Here is a 20,128-nt window from a genome sequence, read left to right on the forward strand (position 1 = left end):
ATTTAAATGGTGTTTTATTTCTCTTCCAGAGACCTTTTGCCTGAAGATTTTGTGGTTTATACTTACAACAAGGAAGGGACTTTAATCACTGACCATCCCAATATACAGGTAATGTATTTTCGTCTTGATCCCATAGCAAATTTTAAAACAATTTTATAATTTAAAAATGAGTTCTATATAGGCACTCAGGACTGTTACATTGCACAGCCCCACAGGGTACCTTTAACATTATAACATATGGGTTATCTTGGGAAAAGTGGGTGCATTTCTATAGACTAAGCTATACCTCACAGCTCTCCAGGTACTCAGTAGTTAAGGTTTTTTTTTAAAGACTAGGAAAATAAATCTTCTATTTAATGGTAATCCGTACTGATGAAGGAGAAAATTTGATATGTTTTGAAAATAGGAGTTTCTGATTTTTTTGTTGAAAGTTAATATCTCTAAAAGTGCACTTATTAAAACATTTAATTTGTCAGTAATATTTAGTAAAGAAAACCACTCATTTAATGTTGTGTGTTCTAATGTTCTAAATTTTTTCTGAAAATAATTCTTTCCTAAAAGAGGTGTGGTCCTCTCTGCATCAGAGAACAGAGTACTCCTGGGGACAGAGCTGGCCAGAATACCCAAAATAATTGGCAGATGTCAAATTTGGCTTTCTGTGTTTATTACTAGAGCATAAACATTTTTAGTTTTGTTTGAGTGTTTTACAGTCCTTTTTGGCAGTTAGGTATTACACATTTTTTTCTTTTGCAATGGTTTTCATGAGAAATCTTTATTCCCATTACATGTGTATGTTTTTTTTTTTCTTCTGAACTTTGTAATACTTTGCTAGGTTGAATTGTTTCTGTTGGTTGTGCACTTTTGCAGCATTCTTCAAATAAATAGGAGGCAAAAAAAATCTTTATTTTAGATTATTAGTACTTACAAAAACCAAGGAAATGCTGTCTTAGGCCTATCCTCTTCTGGTCCACTATCTGATTTCTTTAGTGTGTTGTTGGTCCATTGTTTAATAGAAAATTAGTAGAGGAGTTTGAGTTTACCTTACAGCATAAACCAGATAGAAAATAACCCATCCATCCAGTCATGCATCCAATGATTACCAAGGCAGAAGGCCAAACACCACATAATTTGTGTCACTTGACAAAAGCAGTAATGTTAAAGGCATTTTTTTCCTTGTAAAGGTTTCTTGGCATACTTTCTTCAGACATACACTGTTTGGGCTTGAGTTTTGACTCATTATTTGCTGATGAAGCTACTTTAATCTGTTTGTGCCTTGGTATCTTTGCTTTAAAATGTAATAATAGTTACCACTTTATGGATATATGGGGAAACTTAACTGAGTTAATACTTACAAGATGCTTAGAACAGTCTGACAATTTTTAACTCAACGTATATTATTATTATTTGTTGCTATTATTGACAGTGTATGTTCTTAAAACTGCTAAAAATCGATTTAATTATATAGAAACTTATGTAAGTATTATCTTATATAATACTTAAGTATCATAAGTATGATAACATTATGCTTTTCTGGGTGTTTGAAAAATGTCAGCTAAGACAGATGGAGTCTCACTTATTTCTTGGTTATTTAATATTGTTGAGGTAGATGAAAGTGTGACTGTAGATTTGAAATACAAACTAAAACTTTGATACTCTGATTTTTTTAACACGGCCAGACTGTCATGTATTATAATGACATATACTTTTGTCCATAAAATGAAATTAAGTTTCACTAAAAAATTTACATACTTTCTCGTGGGGATTCTATTGCTTAAGATTAAAGTTTATAAAGTATCATCAGTGTCTTCCACAGGGTCATTTTACACAAACACAGTTTTAGTGAGATGTCAACTGGCTGCTGTTGGTTGTTGGATTGACTGTGATTTAAAATGTTAAAGATGACATAATACATCTTGTTCTGCTTCTAGGCTGAAAGGTCACTGAGGCAGAGCTGTTTGTACCTTGTATCCCCTGGAATTCTGCCTAAACATTTGTGTACTCATAGGGTGGTAGGAGATAGTCCACAGATGGTCTAAAGAATGCCATGTGATACTGTGAGATGCCAATAATATAAATAAAACTTTGTTATTATTAAACTTGACTGGCCTCAATTTTGTTAGCTCTGCAATTTCTGTGATGATTGTCAGCAACGTAGCAATATTTGAAGATAATACAGTATTTTTCATTTAGAATCATTGTCATTATCGGGGCTATGTGGAAGGAGTTCATAATTCATCTGTTGGTCTTAGCGACTGTTTTGGACTCAGGTAAGCAATTTCCTTTATCTTCTTTTTTTTTTCTTTCCCCTATGTCTTACCCTCTTTCCTGTTTCTGTCTCCAAATTAAATCATTTTGGGCACTTAGCAAAATTGGAATTTACTTTGATGTTACTGAACATTTTTACAGCTGTGTTTCAGATATCCTTGGCATGTTTATTTAAGAAAGTATTATAGTTGATGAGTTTTAATATGTAAAGAGGAAATATTTTTTGAGACCACTAAATCATTTTTGCTATTTAAAATAAAATATACTTTAAATTTCTGTAGCACTTTATATTTATAAAATTTTCACTTTTATTATTTAAGACGTATTTAAGTCTCATTATGACTGTGAATAAGAGCTCATTATCTTTGTATTTAGGTGAGCAAACTGAAGTTCGGATAAATTATATTACACTTCAAATTAAGTTATCATAGTATTAACATTACATTCCTTGAGGTCATGGCATCATGGCACTGTGCTGGTTGGTTGACTGCATGATTGCTTGAACTAAAACGTATTAGTTCTATATAAGATGAATATGATTATCTTCACTTAGGTACTAACACTTATTTAGTAGTTACTGTGTGCCAGGCAATATGTTCCATGTGTGTTGTGCTTATTAAGTAATTTTGTTTTCAGAACAATCCTATGCAGAGTGCAAACCAAGGCAGAGGTTAAATACCTCGCTGCGAGTCCTGCAGCTAGTAGAAGACATTTGGAATTCAAACTCTTGTCCTCTGGTCCGGATGCCACATTCTTAGCCACTATTTTGTAGTGCCTTCCATTTCCCGTAGATCACTCAGGGAGGTTAAGTGCCTTACAGGCAGTGACGCTGATAAGTAGCTATTTGAGCTTTCAATTTAGGTCCGTCCCAGCCCTATCTATCTGATTCTAAAGCCTTTATTTTTTTCTCTATATAATGCTATGCCTACTTACACATTTAAGAAGTAGGACTTGAACTTAGGTTTTCTGATTCCTTGTGTATTTTCTTTTTCTTAAAATTTGTATATGTGTAATGCAACATTCAGAGGATTGCTGCATTTAGAGAATGCGAGTTATGGGATTGAACCCCTGCAGAACAGCTCTCATTTTGAGCACATCATTTATCGAATGGATGATGTTCACAAAGAGCCTCTGAAATGTGGAGTTTCCAGCAAGGATATAGAGAAAGAAACTGCAAAGGATGAAGAGGAAGAGCCTCCCAGCATGACTCAGCTACTTCGAGTAAGGAAATAACATAATTCTTCATGGCTCAGACTACCATTTTAGAAAAATCATGTATTTATTCATGAAATCAGTACTATGAGTAGTGTTTTTTTTTCTTTTCTTAATTTTGCCAAATATATGCCAGACATTGTGAGAGGTACTAGGGGATGAAAAGATGAGCAATATACAGTTCCTGCTACCAAGTTGAGTGTAGTTTAGATTCTGTGGGTTTTGGAAACTAGGGCTTAAATCTGCAACAGTGCTCACTGTGGCCTTGACCTCTTGAGCTCAAGCAGTCCTCCTGCTTCCGCATCCCACTAGCTGCTGCTACAGGTCTGTGCCACCCACCGTGCCTGGCTAATTTAAAAAAACTTTTCGTAGAGATGAGGTCTCATTACATTACCCAGGCTGGTCTTGAACCCCTGGCATCAAGCAATCCTTCCGCCTCAGCTTCCCAAAGTGCTGGGATTACAGGCATAAGCCACTACGCCCAGTGCAATAGAGTTTTTATTTAGGTACCTCCTAGACAACTCAAATGGTGATTCTTGAACCCTAGATAGGAAAAACAGAGAGATACGGCTTTAGGAACTTAATGACTTCAGATGTGTTTCAAGGACACTCTGCTAATGACTTTAAGTGATGATAAACTATGTCTGAGTCCTTGTTTGGAGACTGCTATAGCACTTCATGATTTACTCTTGACATGGGTGTCTCTTAGACTGAAATGGTTTTAGGACTAGATCAACTTCAGCTGCAGGGATTGTACCTTTCTACATATGAGATTATGTTGCTGCCTTGAAAGAGGCATATTTTTAATTAACTTATACTAGTTTATGGCATTATTTTTGTTGCCTCTGCTGCTATCCACTCTTCTGACTTGGACTATTCTTTTTAACTTTGAACATTGGAAAACATTAAAATTTTTGCTTATTCTACTTTGCATGAATTTCTGTAAAATGACAAAACTAGTCATTTTTTAAAATGGCAACCTTATTCTAACTTCTGCTCTGAGATATTAGTGGATATGTTTTCTTTATCTCTCAGCATAGTAATGGGGTTTTTCATTAAAATATGTGTGTGTTTGCGTGTGTGTGTGTGTGTGTGTGTGTGTGTAGTTTTGATTTTAGAAAATTGGTAATTCTGCTTTGTAAACTTTAACTCATTTTATCTGTAACTAGCATTTTTCTCATATTAGTGCAGATAGCAGATAACACTTCAAAAACATTTTTTTCCCCTCAGACATAGTTTATCATCACTTAAAGTCCTTAGCAGAACTGGACAAAGTTTTCATCACCAAGAAGCAGATAACACTTCAAAAAACATATTTTTCACTTTCTTGATGTAGGATATGTTAAATAAAATAATTTTATGATATTCTTAGCAGACATGAAATAAGTGATGAGAGATTAGGATGTGATCATAGCCTTATAACTTCCTTTTGCCTTCATGTGTTTGTGTTTTTGACAGAGAAGAAGAGCCATCTTGCCACAGACCCGGTATGTGGAGCTGTTCATTGTCGTAGACAAGGAAAGGGTAAGATTGGTGACAATTTTTCTTCTTTTCCATGAAAAGGATATGAGAAGTGAGCATTTAATGAAGGAAATATAACTACAATTTGTTTGTATTGATTTTACTTAAATAATGATTTTAAAACGAAAGTGGTTTTTTTCCCTTAAACTTTGTACCACGAGAATACCAGCAGAAGCTAAATGTAGCAAATGTGACTGCCTTTAACTTTATTTTTTATTAATGATTTTTTTTCTTGTTCTTGCTGATGACTTGCTTATGCTGAATTTTTTGAGTGAATCTGTACTGCCTATCAGGCTCTTGAGGACTTTTCAGATTACTTTAATAGGCTGTGGCTCTAAGTGCTTTGCTTTAACTAAGAGAAGTAATGTGTCCTTATTTTGGCATTTACAGGATTACCAGTTTTAGAGATAATGGCTGTATAATTTATTTTCATGTTGCTTTTTTTGTTGATATATAATACTTCACATATTTAGGGGGTACAGGTGAGTATTTGTTACAACAGCTGTGTAATTTAAAATAGAGTATTTTTAGTGTTTTGTTTGACTTTTACTTCCAACTTTGTGAAAAAGTTATTTGTGGAAACTTACTATGATTGGCAGTTCTTTTCTTGTAAGCTGTAGAGACAGTTTTGAGGTTTTTTTGGTTTTAAAAAAATTCCTTGTTGTATGTAGGTTGGAAAATAACAAGCCACCCCAAATAACTAATTTGGAGAAAATATTAAGAGATAGACTCGGATTTGTACATTATAGGTTCATTGCCCTCAAGTGGCAGAAGGAAAAGCACATGGAATATGAACAAGTGTGAACTCTGCCCCAAACAGTGGGCAAAAAGCTTCTGTAGAAGAATGTTTTGGACAAGTCACAAAAGTCAAGATTCAAAATGTTTTCCTTGGCTGGGCCCAGTGGCTCATGCCTGTAATCCCGGTACTTTGGGAGGGCGAGGTGGGCGGATCACGAGATCAGGAGATCGAGACCATCCTGGCTAACACGGTGAAATCCCATCCCTCCTAAAAATACAACAAATTAGCCGGGCGTGGTGGCGGGCGCCTGTGGTCCCAGAACCTGGGAGGTGGAGCTTGCAGTGAGCCGAGGTGGCGCCACTGCACTGCAGCCTGGGCGACAGAGGGAGACTCCATCTCAAAAAAACAAAACAAAACAAAAACACACACAAAATGTTTTTCTTCATTGCTGTCTCCAGATGTATTTGTTATATACAGATAGAAAATGGTTAAAAAAAGTTTCAATTTCAATCAAGCCCTGTCAAATATATTAAATTAATTTTTTTTCTTATTTAGGAGAATCATGATTAGATCCCTAACTGATAAAATCTGATATATTCTGATATTAATGCTTTTAGCATAGAGCAAAATCATAAATCCTTTAAAAATTTTTCTTCTGCTAAATTGGTTGTGTAAAATAATGTTAAAAATAGACATTTGAGTTTAGCCAGGTCTCAAAGAAAAATTAGTCATATTTATTTGGCTTAAGATGGTTAAACTTTTATATATTTTCGTCTACATATGATTTTTTTAACTAGTGATTATTGGTTAATCTCTCATTTTTTAATTCAGCCCAGCATTTAGAAATGGTTTATTGGTGCTGATCTGTAACCAATCTGGCTGTTTCTGTACCTGAGTTCTATTTTCTGTATGTCACTTCTTTTTTCTGTCCATAAATCTTCTTCCACTACGTGGCTGCACAGTCTCTCTGAACCTGTTCTGGTTTGGAAGCCACACAATTCTTGAATCATTCTTCGCTCAACTAAACTCTGTTAAATTAAAAAAAAAAAAAGGTTTATTGGTTACATCATTAGCCTAAGAGGTGAAAGGGTCAGGAAGTTCTTTAGATTGTCTTTTATTCTTTTATCTATGCATTTTGATTGCTTAAAACTCTACCTTTGTGAAATGCTTGAAAATATTTTTGCATTAAAATAAATAAAAGGAACATTAAGAAGATAATTCGTTTTAAAGTTCTACTAATATGGATAAAATGAAGTCTTCAGTGCTCTTTCATTATTATTCACTTTACCTTTTTACCTGTTTTTCTTTTATTCCTATCACTACAATGTAACCTTTAAATTTCTTAATTTGAAATGTTGATAAATGTCTAAATGCCTCAATTTTTTATTCAGAGGAAATATTTGGATTCTTCATGGTAACAGAGACATTTTTATTTTTGTTTTTTTTTTTTTTTTTTTTTTTTTGAGATGGAGTTTTGCTCTTTTGCCCAGGCCGGAGTGAAATGGTGGGATCTTGGCTCACTGCAACTTCCGCCCTCACGGGTTCAAGCGATTCTCCTGCCTCAGCCTCCTGAGTAGCTGGGATTATAGGCACCTGCCACCACGCCTGGCTAATTTTTGTATTTTTAGTAGAGAGAAGGTTTCGCCATGTTGGCTAGGCTGGTCTCGAACTCCTGACCTCAGGTGATCTACCCACCTGGGCCTCCCAAAATGCTAGGATTACAGGCATGAGGTACTGCACCCGGCCTTACATTTCTATTCTTAAACTACTTTGGTGATAATGATTCTCCTTCTTTGCTTTTCCAGTATGACATGATGGGAAGAAATCAGACTGCTGTGAGAGAAGAGATGATTCTCCTAGCAAACTACTTGGATAGTGTAAGTTGTATTTTCTGTCAACCAGGATGATTCTGCCCTATTCTTTCAGTCTCAGAACAGAACTTAAAAATATCTCATTTTGAGTTCTGATTTTCATAGGGCCTCAATGACTCAGTCTTTCAGAGGTCTGCTTTCTGGTTTGTTTTGTAACTCTTTTTAATGTTTAAAGGAAAGTACCAGTGTAGAAAGACTGAGAAGAGCAAGAGACTTCATATTAGCATCTACTTTATCTTCAGAGTTGCTAGGCTTAGGTGCTTTGGCATTTATGGAAAGATCTTTGAATTTTTGTCGAATGCATCTTATTTTGAATAAGGCCACCTTCTACCCTGAAAACATGATATGACAATATTTGTGTGTGTGTGTGTGTGTGTCTGTGTGAGAGAGAGAGAGAGAGAGAGTGTTTGGTTTGAGATTTTGGAGTTCATCCAGTGGGAGATATTAAAGAATTAGATATATATTCTTATAATTTTATCTACAAAGCTGATATGAACATCAAGCGTGATGATGACGATGATGATAGCATTCACTTGAGTACTTACAGTGTGCTAGACACTGAGCTAAGTGCTTTACATTTATTAACCCATTTACTCCTCACAGTACCCCTGTGAAATTATGAGTTCCTCAGTCCTTTATCTGAAACCTCTGATGTACCTGTGATTAAAATTTTAGATAAAGGTTTAGAAAAACAGTGTGATTAACTCTGTATTATATAACACCTCCGACAGGATCTTGGGGTAGCACCTCGTAATCAGACTCATTGATATTTCTGCAGTGAAATATAGGAATATTTACATTAAATGGTTTAAATGTGGACTGTGAATGGGCTTGCATATCAGGGCAAATTTTTGAACCAGTTTTACCAAAAACTTAATTTTCAGAGTTTGTCAGATTTTAGAATAGAAGATAATAAAGATTTTGAATCTCTGTTACTATTATTTTATGGTTGAGGAAACTGAGACTATTGAGAGGTTAAAGTCTCATTGTATTTTTTTTTATGAGATAAGTCTTGCTCTGTTGCCCAGGCTGGAGTCCAGTGGCACAATCTCGGCTGACTGCAGACTGCCTCCCAGGTTCAAGCAATTCTCCTGCCTCAGCCTCCCAAGTAGCTGGGATTACAGGTGTGCACCAGCACGCCCAGCTAATTTTTGTATGTTAGTGGAGACGGGATTTCACCATATTGGCCAGGTTGGTCTCCAACTCCTGATCTCAGGTGATCTACCCGCCTTGGCCTCCCAAAGTGTTAAGATTACAGGCGTGAGCCACTGCGCCCCGCCCAAAGTCTCATTGTATTAAAGGAAAGATCGTTTTTTTTTTAGGCAAGGGAGTTTTAATTTAAGTAGCCGTGTTACTTCATGTGGTTAAAAGATTTTTCTCACATTCTTTACTATATTTTATATACTTTTATATACTTTTATTTCTTCCCAGATGTATATTATGTTAAATATTCGAATTGTGCTAGTTGGACTGGAGATTTGGACCAATGGAAACCTGATCAACATAGTTGGGGGTGCTGGTGATGTGCTGGGGAACTTCGTGCAGTGGCGGGAAAAGTTTCTTATCACACGTCGGAGACACGACAGTGCACAGCTAGTTCTGTAAGTATTTTTTTTTAAGTACTATTAATGAAATGATCAAAATAATAATTTTTGCTTATTTTCTTGTATTAGAATTATATTCTCTTGAGGTTTTGAGGTATTCATTTAAATGAGGAAAACTTAGCTTGATGTGGCATTATCATGAGACCTCTTCTGTCTTGGATTCCTGTCACCTTTCTCCCATGTCCTCCTTTTTTTTCTTGGGTTTAGTGTGTTTTCTACTAGTTTTTTGTGAACGGATATATGGAAAGAAAACATTTTGACCTCCTGTGTGTCTGAAAATATGTTTTCCCAGTTTCGGAACAGAATTTAAAAATTATCTCAATTTGAGTTCTGATTATTCTGGGGCCTAAGTAACTCAGTATTTCCTAGACATGCTTTGAGTTTCTTTTACCTTTTTTTTTTTTTTTTTTTTGAGACGGAGTCTCACTCTGTTGCCTAGACCAGAGTGCAGTGGCACGATCTTGGCTCATTGCAGCCTCTGCCTCCCAAGTCGAGGCAATTCTCCTGCCTCAGCCTCCCGACTAGCTGGGATTACAGGCACCTGCCCCCACACCTGGCTAATTTTTGTAGTGTAGCAGAGACAGGGTCTCACCATGTTGGCCAGGCTGGTCTCGAACTCCTGACCTCAGGTGATCCACCTGTCTCGGCCTCCCACAGTGCTGGGATTGTAGGCGTGACACTGGGTATAAAATTCTATCCATGAAATCCTTTTTCTTTACGATTTTGAAGGCATTGCTCTTTTGTCTTTTTTGTCCCAGCATTACTATTGGGAAGTCTGAAATGTTCTGATTCCTGACCTTTTGTATGTGGCCTGTTTTTCCCCGTCACTGGAAACTTGTAGGGTCTTCTCTTGGTTCCCAGGCTTCTGAATTTTCCTGATGATGTGTTTTGGTGTGGGTCTTAATTTTTAGTAAAATCGTACGCTCACACATCCTCGTACCAGTGAGAATGCCATCTAGTTCACAAAATACCGTAAGGAGCAGGTGTCAAGCATACTCACTATGCCTTGCCCAACCACACCCACCAAACTATCTTAACCCCCTCTGTTTATGTGGTCTCCATCTGTCCTGTTAGAGACATTTCCCAGATGCTTGTTGATTTTTAGTTGTTTGTTTACAGTTGAGAATGGGGTCCTGAAAACCTTTTTGGAAGCCTTGAGTCCATGAGTGCATTTTGGGGACTATGAGTTTGCTATAGGGTGGTTTGGCTGGAATGTTTCCTTGTCAATCTCCTTATGTCAGTACCTCTGGTCATCTTCTCCTGGCTGGTCAGATGGCCCAGAGAAGGATTTATCCATTCATTTAAAATATATTTATTGGGTGTATACCCCAGGCACGGGGACATAGCAGTGAACAAAACTGGCAAAAACTCCTGCTCTCATGGAGTCCATGTTCTGGTGGAGGAGATTGGCCATACATGAGATAAATAAGTACGTGTAGTATGTTAACCAATGATAAGTGGTAAGGAGAAAAATAAAACAGGGAGGGTAGATATAAAAGCATTGGAGGTTGTGATTAAAATTTTAGATAAAAGTTTAGAAAAACAGTGTGATTCACTGTTGAATTTTGAGGTGACATGGCCTAGCCAGGGAGATGCCTTCTGAGTAAAGACCTGAAGGAGGTGAGGGAATGAGTCTGGGTTATATTAATATTAGGGAAGAGAGGTCCAGGCAGAGGGAACAGGTGCTGAGGTACAGGTGTGTGGGGTGTGACTGGGGAGGCACACAGGGCCCATCCTGAATTCTTTTTTTTTTTTTTTAATTTTGGAGACAGAGTCTCATTATATCACCCAGGCTGGAGTGCAGCAGTGCAGTCTTGGCTCACTGCGGCCTCCACCTCCCGGGTTCAAATGATTCTTCTGCCTCAGCCTCCCGAGTTGCTGGGATTACAGGTGTGTACCACCATGGCTGGCTAATTTTCATATTTGTTTTTTTAGTAGAGATGGGGTTTCATGATGTTGGCCAGGCTGGTCTCAAACTCCTGACCTCAGGTGATCTGCCCACTTCGGCCTCCCAAAGTACTGGGATTACAGGCATGAGCCACCACGTCTGGCCCGTCCTTACTTTCATGTTCACCCTGCTCACTGCCCTGCAGCTGCCCGTGTAAACATATTCATTTCATTCGGTATCTGTCTCTCCTCACTAAAATGTGTATTTTAATATATAATCAAATATAATAAATATATAAATAAACCTAATGTATATTTTAGGAGAGGTTTCATCTAGAAGGTAAAAAGAAACAAACTTGTCTCGGTATCCAGAAGGTGTCTTCATTAGTCTGAAAAAATTAATAAGAAGGAGATAAGGCATAATTATATTCTGATTTTAGAATTTTTTTTTTGCCATTTTTCTGCCATGTTTTGTAGGTTCTCCCAATCCAGTTGAGATTATTCATAAAATAAAAGCAACATGTTCCTTTTTTCCCCAAGAACATTTTTTAACTTTTACATTTTCATTTAGAAAGAAAGGTTTTGGTGGAACTGCAGGAATGGCATTTGTGGGAACAGTGTGTTCAAGGAGCCACGCAGGCGGGATTAATGTGGTACGTTGTTCTCGATGTTTAACTTTGGATATTTGCACTGGGACAATATCAAGCATTTATTGACTGTATACTTCCTCCGCTGGTCCTTAAAACAATATTTTGGGTGTTATGAGGAACACAGTAGAAGTCACAGATGGGTTCTTTCCCTAGAGACTGGGTCAAGTTTTTAAATATGTGCTATGTGTTTATTAGCGCTTTTCTTTCTTATTTATTTTATTTTACTTTAAGTTCTGGGATACATGTGCAGAACGTCCAGGTTTGTTACATAGGTATACATGTGGCATGGTGGTTTGCTGCACCTATCAACCCGTCATCTAGGTTTTAAGCCCCGCATGCGTTAGGTATTTGTCCTAATGCTCTCCCTCCCCTTGCTCCCCACCTCACGACGGTGAGGAAACATGTACTCCATTTTAGAGAATTAAATTAGAACCATCAACTTGTTTTCCTATAAACTACCATGAGTAATCTGTTGGTGCTAAAGTGGTTGATCTCTTGCTTGAAGGATCCATGTCCATCATCAGTGTGTGATTCATGTTACTTTCTTACTAGACTGAAATGTATAAAGTCTGTTGTTGGATGCTTGATTTATCATGTAGGCTGTCAACAGTGTAGTGAATAAATTTCCTTTTGTGAAAAAATAATCTGAGCAGCAAAACATTTTCTTTGCGTTCAGAAACCTAATTACTACTACTTCCTGTTCTGAACAGTTTGGACAAATCACTGTGGAGACATTTGCTTCCATTGTTGCTCATGAATTGGGTCATAATCTTGGAATGAATCACGATGATGGGAGAGATTGTTCCTGTGGAGCAAAGAGCTGCATCATGAATTCAGGAGCATCGTGAGTACCTGGGTTCTTTCTTCTTCTCCTTTATTTGGTATTGTAGATCCATGTTTCTTACACTGTGAGGGATATTCATGTCTACATTGGGAAAACAGGAAATGTTATTTCCGGTTTGCTGAAATTAATTACATGACATACCAATGAGAAGTCTTTTTTTTTTTCCAGCCTTTTAGATTTAGGGGGTACATGTGGAGGTTTGTTACCTGATGTATTGCTGAAGTCTATTTTTTTGATTAAATAATTCCAGAGAGCTTTAAGAAGGCAACGCTTATGTAGGCACAAGTATGTAACTCCACTCTTCTGTAAACCAATTATAGACTGAAAGTACAAGAACATGGCAAAGTTTATATCTGAATTAGAAATTAGGAGGGAGTTTCTGCTAGGTTCAGTGTGGATTGGATTACACTGAAGGACTGTGTAAGAAATTTCTTCACAAACCCGTTTTTGAGAAAGTGCTGCATTGTCACTGTAGGTAGAAGAGATCCTGATATATTTCTATTAACAAACCCTGTTTTATAGAGATAAAGGTGGGAGGCAAGACAGAGAAGAGGAGAGAGAATGGTTAACATTTATTAAGCTCTTTTTATGTACAGGCACTGTTGTAGCCATTTAAAAGGTATCCACTCACTTACTACTCATCAGTGAAATGAGGTGCACATACTTTATCTTCCTTTGCAGATGAGGAAACTGAGGTCACACATCCAAATTGCTGACGGGGATTCAAAGTCAGGAAGTCAAAGCCTGTGATCTGATCTTAGAACCCTTTCCTGTCCCAGAGCTAAAAAATAATTATAATAGAAGGTCCCATGGTGGCTGGGCATCAGAAATATAGATTTCTAATGCAGATTCATTGTAATGCCAACGAGGTTCCTTCCTAATTTAGAAGGCAGGAGTCCTAAGCAGAGAGCTGAACATAACTGTAGTTCGTATGTGTGTAGATGCTGAGCCTGAGTGAAAATTAGATATGAGAGATGGTATCTTTAACAAATACAGGATGGACATGGTGGCTCATGCCTATAATCTCAGCACTCAGGTAGGATTGCTTGAGACCAGGAGTTCAAGACCAACCTGGGCAACACAGTGAGACCTTGTCTCTAAAAAAATAAATAAATAAATACATAAAAAATAAAATATTAACTGGGTGTGTTGGTGCGTGCCTGTAGTCCCAGCTACTCAGGAGGTTGAGGCAGGAGGATCACTTGAGCCCAGGAGTTCAAGGCTGCAGTGAGCTATGATTGTGCCACTGCACTCCAGCCTGGGCAACAGAGCAAGACCCTGTTTCAAAACAAACAAAGAAACACAGATGAAGATTTCACATGGGGAATATTCGTGGCCCCAGGTGTTCATGCCTCTTCCCACCTCCCTCAGGCTCCTGAAGCACTGACAGAGTAATAAAAACTTCTGTCAACCAGACTTTCAGCTGAAGATCTGAGTGGACAAGACAATTTCAGTCACATGCTAGTATAAAGGGAAGCACTCAAACAGAATTTACAGTTTTTGAACAAATACTAGGCTCAAAAATAGATATGGAAGAGTTAAAATAGTACTTACAAAAAGGCATGCTTCATAAAAAAAAAAAATTAGGTACATAAGGAACGTCATATGTTTGTAAAAGATTTCCTGTAGGAGAGGGAAGTAAATTTAGGATTTGCTTTGGCCAGCAGTGAAGTTGAGAAAGACGTGAGTTCAGGGAAACAAGAAATGAGTAATGAACAATGACATAAGTCATAGATTAAAATGAAAAAGAAGCATTCAGAGGTAAGGAGGGAATGTTATGAAACAGTGCCGTAGTGGAATTTAATATGGTATAGGAAGCAATGAAGAGTGGACCCATACTTTATTCACCAACTTGTCAAACATTTATTGAGGACTGACCACCTGCCAGGCTTTGTTCTCAGCACTTGGAATACCTCAGTGAGTTAGATCGACTCAACCTTCAAGGAGTTTACATCTAGGGGGGAAGACAATCTATAAACATAAGAAAATCAATAATATAGAGTGTTAGAAGGCGATAAGTGCTATGGGAAATAAAATAGAGCAGAATGTGGAGGATTGGGAGGACCGAGGGTGGTGAAACAACAGAACAGGCCTCAGTATGACAAAACTGGATGTTAATAACAGAAACCTGAGTGAGTTGGTATTTAAAACCACTCCCCTAAAGTCAACCATGTGTCAAACAGACTTACAGTATAATTAAAATATTTTGAGGAGAATGGTATTTTTGAATATTATATTTAAAACTTGGTGCATATTGACATTTAAATATGAAGATAACATGATCTCAAATTTAAGGTATCCATCATTTTCCCAAGGGAAGAGCCAAAAAAGTGTTGTTGTTGTTGTTTTTTTTTTTTGGTTGACTTGAATGTGTATAAACTTGCTAGGGATACCGTAAATAGAAAGGGAGTGAACTGTTCATTGCTGGATCTTGGAGAGTCTCTGTAGCTACAGGGGAGACTGACCCCATAGGAGTTGAGGTAGAGGGACACTGATAACACGAGGACATTGATAACATGAGGTAGAGGGACACTGATAACACTGATAATAGAGAGGGTTCCAGGGGAATTATTCAGCCTTATTCTCCCAGTGACTTCTTATCTCTTGAATAGAAGTGGCCAAAGTGAGTACCTATGTCTTGTCCAGCTTAGTGGGAAAGCTTTTGATTTTTCACTGTGGAGTAAGATGTTGTCTGTGGGCTTTTCATATATGGCCTTTATTATAGTGAAGTGATTTCCCTCTTCCTAGTTTGCTGAGATTTTTTGTTGTGAAAGAATGTTGACTTTTCTCAAATGCCTTTTTGGCACCTGTTGAGATGATTATGTGACTGTGATCCTTGATTCTGTTAACGTGGTGTTAATACATTTTTGTGTGTTGAACCGTCCTTGTGTCCCAGGTATAAATCTCATTTGGTCGGAGGGCCTGATGTTTCTGGTATGTTGCTGAGTTCTGTTTGCTAGTATTTGTTTTGAGGAGTTTTACATTTATGTTGCTAGGGATATTGACTTATAATTTTCTTTTCTGGTCGTCCCATGTCTGACTTTGATATTAGGGTGATGCTGGGCTCATAAAATGAGTTTGGAAGTGTTCCTTCCTCTGCAATATTTTGAGAAGACTTTTTTTTTTCTTAAGCAGTTTTAGGTTCACAGAATAATCAAGAGGAAAGTAGAAAGACTCCTCCCATATACTTTCTGTCCCCACACTTGCATAGTCTCTCCATTTCAATATCCCTCAACAGAGTGGTATGATTGTTAAAACTGACAAACCTATATTGACACATCATGATTTCTCAAAGTCCGTACTTTATGGTTCACTCTTGGCGTTGTGAATTCTGTCGGTATGGACAAGTGTATGATGACAAGTATCCCTCATTATGGTATCATGCAGAATATTTCCATTGCCTTTAAAAAATCCTCTGTGCTCCACCTAGTCATCTCTCCCCACCCCTCCAACCCTTGGCAACCACTGGTCTTTTTACTGTCTCCATAGTTTTGTGTTTTCCAGAATATCATATATTTAGAATCATGCAGTATGTTGCCTTTTCACATTGGCTTCTTTCACTTAGCAACATGCATTTAAGTTTCCTCCATGTCTTTTCATGTCTTGATAGCTCATTTATTTGTAGTGCTGAATAATATCCCATTGTTTGGATGTACCACAGTTTAATCATTTACCTACTGAAGGACATATTGGTTGCTTCTAAGCTTTGGCTATTATGAAAAAAGCTGCTATAAGTGTCCGTGTGCAGGGTTTTGTGTGATCATGTTTTCAGCTCCTTTGGGTAAATACCAAGGGATGCGATTGCTGGATCATATGTTAAGAGAGTATGTTTAGTTTTGTAAGAAACTGCCAAATTGTCTTCCAAAGTAGCTGTACCATTTTGTATTCCCACCAACAGTGAATGAGAATTGCTGTTGTTCTACGTCTTTGTCAGAATTTGGTGTTATCAGTGTTCTGAATTTTGGCCATTCCTATAGGCATGTAGTGGTATCTCGTTTCAATTTACATTTCCCTGATGATATAGGATGTAGATGATCTTTTTGTGTGTTTATTTGCCTTCTCTATGTCTTCTTTGTGGCATCTGTGAAGGTCTTTGGCCCATTGTTTAATCAGATTGTTTCTTTTCTTATTTTTTAGTTTTAAGAGTTGCTTGCATACTTTGGATAAGGGTCTTTTATCAAATATGTCTTTTGCAAATATTTTCTACTAGTCTGTAGCTTATCGTCTCATTCTTTTAATATTGCCTTTCACAGAGCATACATTTAATATTTTAATTCTTTCATGGACGATGCCTTTTGTGTTGTATCTAAAAAATAATTGCCATATCCAAGATGATCTAGGTTTTCTCCTATGTTATCTCACAGGAGTTTTAGAGTTTTGAATTTTACACTTAGATCTTTGATCCACGTGGAGTTAATTGTGGAGGATGTAAGATCTGTGTCTAGATTTATTTATTTATTTTTTGCATATGAATATCTAATTGTACCAGCACCATTTGTTGAAAAGATTATCTTTTATTGTATTGCTTTTGCTCCTTTGTCAGAGATCAGTTAGCTGTATTTATTTAGGACTCTTTTTGGGCTCTCTATCTTGTTCTCTTCATCTATTTGTCATCTTTTGCCAATAACACAGTCTTGAAGCTTGTGCATGTGTCACATAGTTCTCATGCCATGGTTTTCAGCTCCATCAGGCCATTTAAGGTCATCTCTACCCTGTTTATTCTAGTTAGCCATTTGTCTAATCTCTTTTCAAAGTTTTTAGCTTCCTTGCGATGGGTTCGAACATCCTCCTTTAGCTTGGAGAAGTTTGTTATTACCAACCTTCTAAAGCCTATTTCTGTCAGCCTGTCAAAGTCATTCTCTGTCCAGCTTTGTTCCGTTGCTGGCGAGGAGCTGTGATCCTTTGGAGGAGAAGGGGTGCTCCGATTTTTAGAATTTTCAGTTTTTCTGCTCTGGTTTCTCCCCATCTTTGTGGTTTTATCTAGCTTTGGTCTTTGATGCTGGTGACCTACAGATGGGGTTTTGGTGTGGATGTCCTTTTTGTTGATGTTGATGCTATTCCTTTCTGTTTGTTGGTTTTCCTTATGACAGTCAGGTCCCTCAGCTGCAGATCTGTTGGAGTTTGCTGGAGGTCCACTCCAGACCCTGTTTGCCTGGGTATCACTAGTGGAGGCTGTGGAACAGCAAATATTGCAGAACAGCAGGTATTGCTGCCTGATCCTTCCTCTGGAAGCCTCATGCCAGAGGGGCACCTGCCTGTGTGAGGTGCCATTTGGACCCTACTGGGAGGTGTCTCCCAGTTAGGCTACATGGGTGTCAGGGACCCACTTGAGGAGGCAGTCTGTCTGTTCTCAGAGCTCAAACACCATGCTCGGAGAACCACTGCTCTCTTCAGAGCTGTCAGACAGAGATGTTTAAATCTGCAGAAGATTCTGTTGCCTTTTGTTCAGCTATGCCCTGCCCCCAGAGGTGGGATCTACAGAGGCAGCAGGCCTTGCAGAGCTGTGGTGGGCTCTGCCCAGTTGAGCTTTCCTGGCCGCTTTGTTTACCTACTCAAGCCTCAGTAATGGTAAACACTCCTCCCCCTGCCAGGCTGCTGCCTCACGGGTCGATCTGACTGCTGCGCTAGCAGTGAGCAAGGCTCTGTGGGCATAGGACCCACCAAGCCAGGTGCGGGATATAATCTCCTGGTGTGCCGTTTGCTAAGACTGTTGGAAAAGCACAGTATTAGGGCGAGATTCTCCCAATTTTCCAGGTACAGTCTGTCACAGCTTCCCTTGGCTAGGAAAGAGAAATCCCCTGACCTCTTGTGCTTCCTGGGTGAGGTGATGCCCCACCCTGCTTCAGCTCGCCCTCTGTGGGCTACACCCATTGTCCAACCAGTCCCAGTGAGATGATCCAGGTACCTCAGTTGGAAATGCAGAAATCACCATCTTCTGCATCTGTCACACTGGGAGCTGCAGACCAGAGCTCTTCCTATTTGGCCATCTTGGAATGGCAACACAGTCTTGATTACTGTAGCTTTAGAATAAGTCTTGAAGTCAGGTAGCACCAGTCCTCCAACTTTGTTCTTCTTCTTTACTATTATATTGGCTATTCTGGGTCTTTTGCCACCCCATGTAAACTTTAAAATCAGTTTTATCTATATCCACAAACTAATTTGCTGGGATTTTGATTAGGATTGCATTGAATGTATAGATCAAGTTGGGGAACTGACATCTTGATAATATTGGGTCTGCCTGTATGTGAGCATGAAATATCTCTCCATTTGTTTAGTTCTTTGATTCTTTCATCAGATAGTGTTATAGTTTCCCCATAGAGATCTTATACATATTTTGTTAGATTTATACCTACCTCTCATTTTTGGGGGTCGTAATGTAGATGATATTATGTTTTTAATTTCAAATTCTACTTGTTCATTGCTGGCATATAGGAAAGCAATTGGCTTTTGTATATTAACCCTGTATCCTATAACCTTACTGTAATTGCTTTTTAGTTCCAGGAGTCTTTTTCAATTCTTTTTGATTTTCTACATAGATGATCATATTATCTCTGTACAAAGACAGTTTTCCTTTCTTTCCAGTCAGTATACCTTTTACTTCCTTTTCTTTTCTCACTGCAGTAGCTAGGACTATCAATAATCTGATACTGCTTTACCTTCCTCACATTTTTTTTTTAGTGTTGACAGTGTATTTATTTTTATTTTTAATAGTTATGCTTCTAAAACATATATTTAAATTTTATTTTTAATCCAAATTGAAAATATGTCTTATAATATCACTTAATACATTTATATTTACTGTAATTACTGATCCATTTAATCAAATCTAAATGCCATTAATTATAAGATACAGCACTTTTTCCATACCACTGAGAAAGAAATATGGTGTCAATGAAATTAATGCTTCAATTGTAATCTGAAATGAATCTCAATTTCAAAGGTATTTAAATATGAAAAGATGTATTTTAGAATCAATTAAATACAGCATTTGGGTTTAAATCTACCATCTTATATCTCCTTTATTTGTCTTCTTTTATGGTTTTTTCTTAAAGGTCTTCGGTCTTAAATATTTAAGTTGATGGATGTTCCAATTACCCTGATTTGGTCTTTACACATTGTATGAATGGATCAAGTGATCACATGTATCCTGAGAATATATACGTCTATTGTGTATCAGTTAAAAATGGGATGCCAACAACAACAACAAAATCTTCTGTCTTATTTCTTTAGGGTTGATGAGTGTTTTTATATTTATTTTCACTTTGTAGAAATGGGGTCTTGTTATGTTGCCCAGGCTGGTTTTGAACTCCTAGGCCTAAGCAATCCTCCCACCCTAGCCTCCTGATGTGGTGGGATTACAGATGTGAGCCACTGTGCACTGCCAGATAGAGTGTTTTTAGTAGATACTGTTTTCCTTCTAGACATATTTCTAGAATGGAAATTATGCAGTCTTTTATTTTTTTAAAAGTTACCCTAGAAATTATTACACATGTTCTTATTTATCATGTTTACTATTAAATCTTATCCTTCCCCAC

General features: G+C 37.6%; 1 protein-coding gene and 1 non-coding gene across 2 annotated transcripts in view; one reads left to right on the forward strand and one right to left on the reverse strand.

Moving 5' to 3' along the window:
• ADAM9 (ADAM metallopeptidase domain 9) overlaps positions 1–20,128 on the forward strand; it is a 110,069-nt gene that overhangs the window by 17,569 nt on the left and 72,372 nt on the right. Inside the window, exons 4-11 of the mRNA XM_055296028.2 lie at positions 30–108; positions 2,191–2,267; positions 3,291–3,486; positions 4,936–5,001; positions 7,543–7,614; positions 9,040–9,209; positions 11,671–11,752; positions 12,460–12,593. Coding sequence (XP_055152003.1) covers positions 30–108; positions 2,191–2,267; positions 3,291–3,486; positions 4,936–5,001; positions 7,543–7,614; positions 9,040–9,209; positions 11,671–11,752; positions 12,460–12,593 — 876 coding nt within the window. The remainder of the gene's footprint in view (positions 1–29; positions 109–2,190; positions 2,268–3,290; positions 3,487–4,935; positions 5,002–7,542; positions 7,615–9,039; positions 9,210–11,670; positions 11,753–12,459; positions 12,594–20,128) is intronic.
• Positions 4,699–4,767, reverse strand: LOC129492415 (small nucleolar RNA SNORD38). The gene has a single exon (XR_008660864.1). It is a non-coding gene; the product is annotated as a small nucleolar RNA SNORD38 (small nucleolar RNA).

Source organism: Symphalangus syndactylus, chromosome 10 (assembly GCF_028878055.3).
Source record: "Symphalangus syndactylus isolate Jambi chromosome 10, NHGRI_mSymSyn1-v2.1_pri, whole genome shotgun sequence".
Classification (NCBI taxonomy): domain Eukaryota; kingdom Metazoa; phylum Chordata; class Mammalia; order Primates; family Hylobatidae; genus Symphalangus; species Symphalangus syndactylus.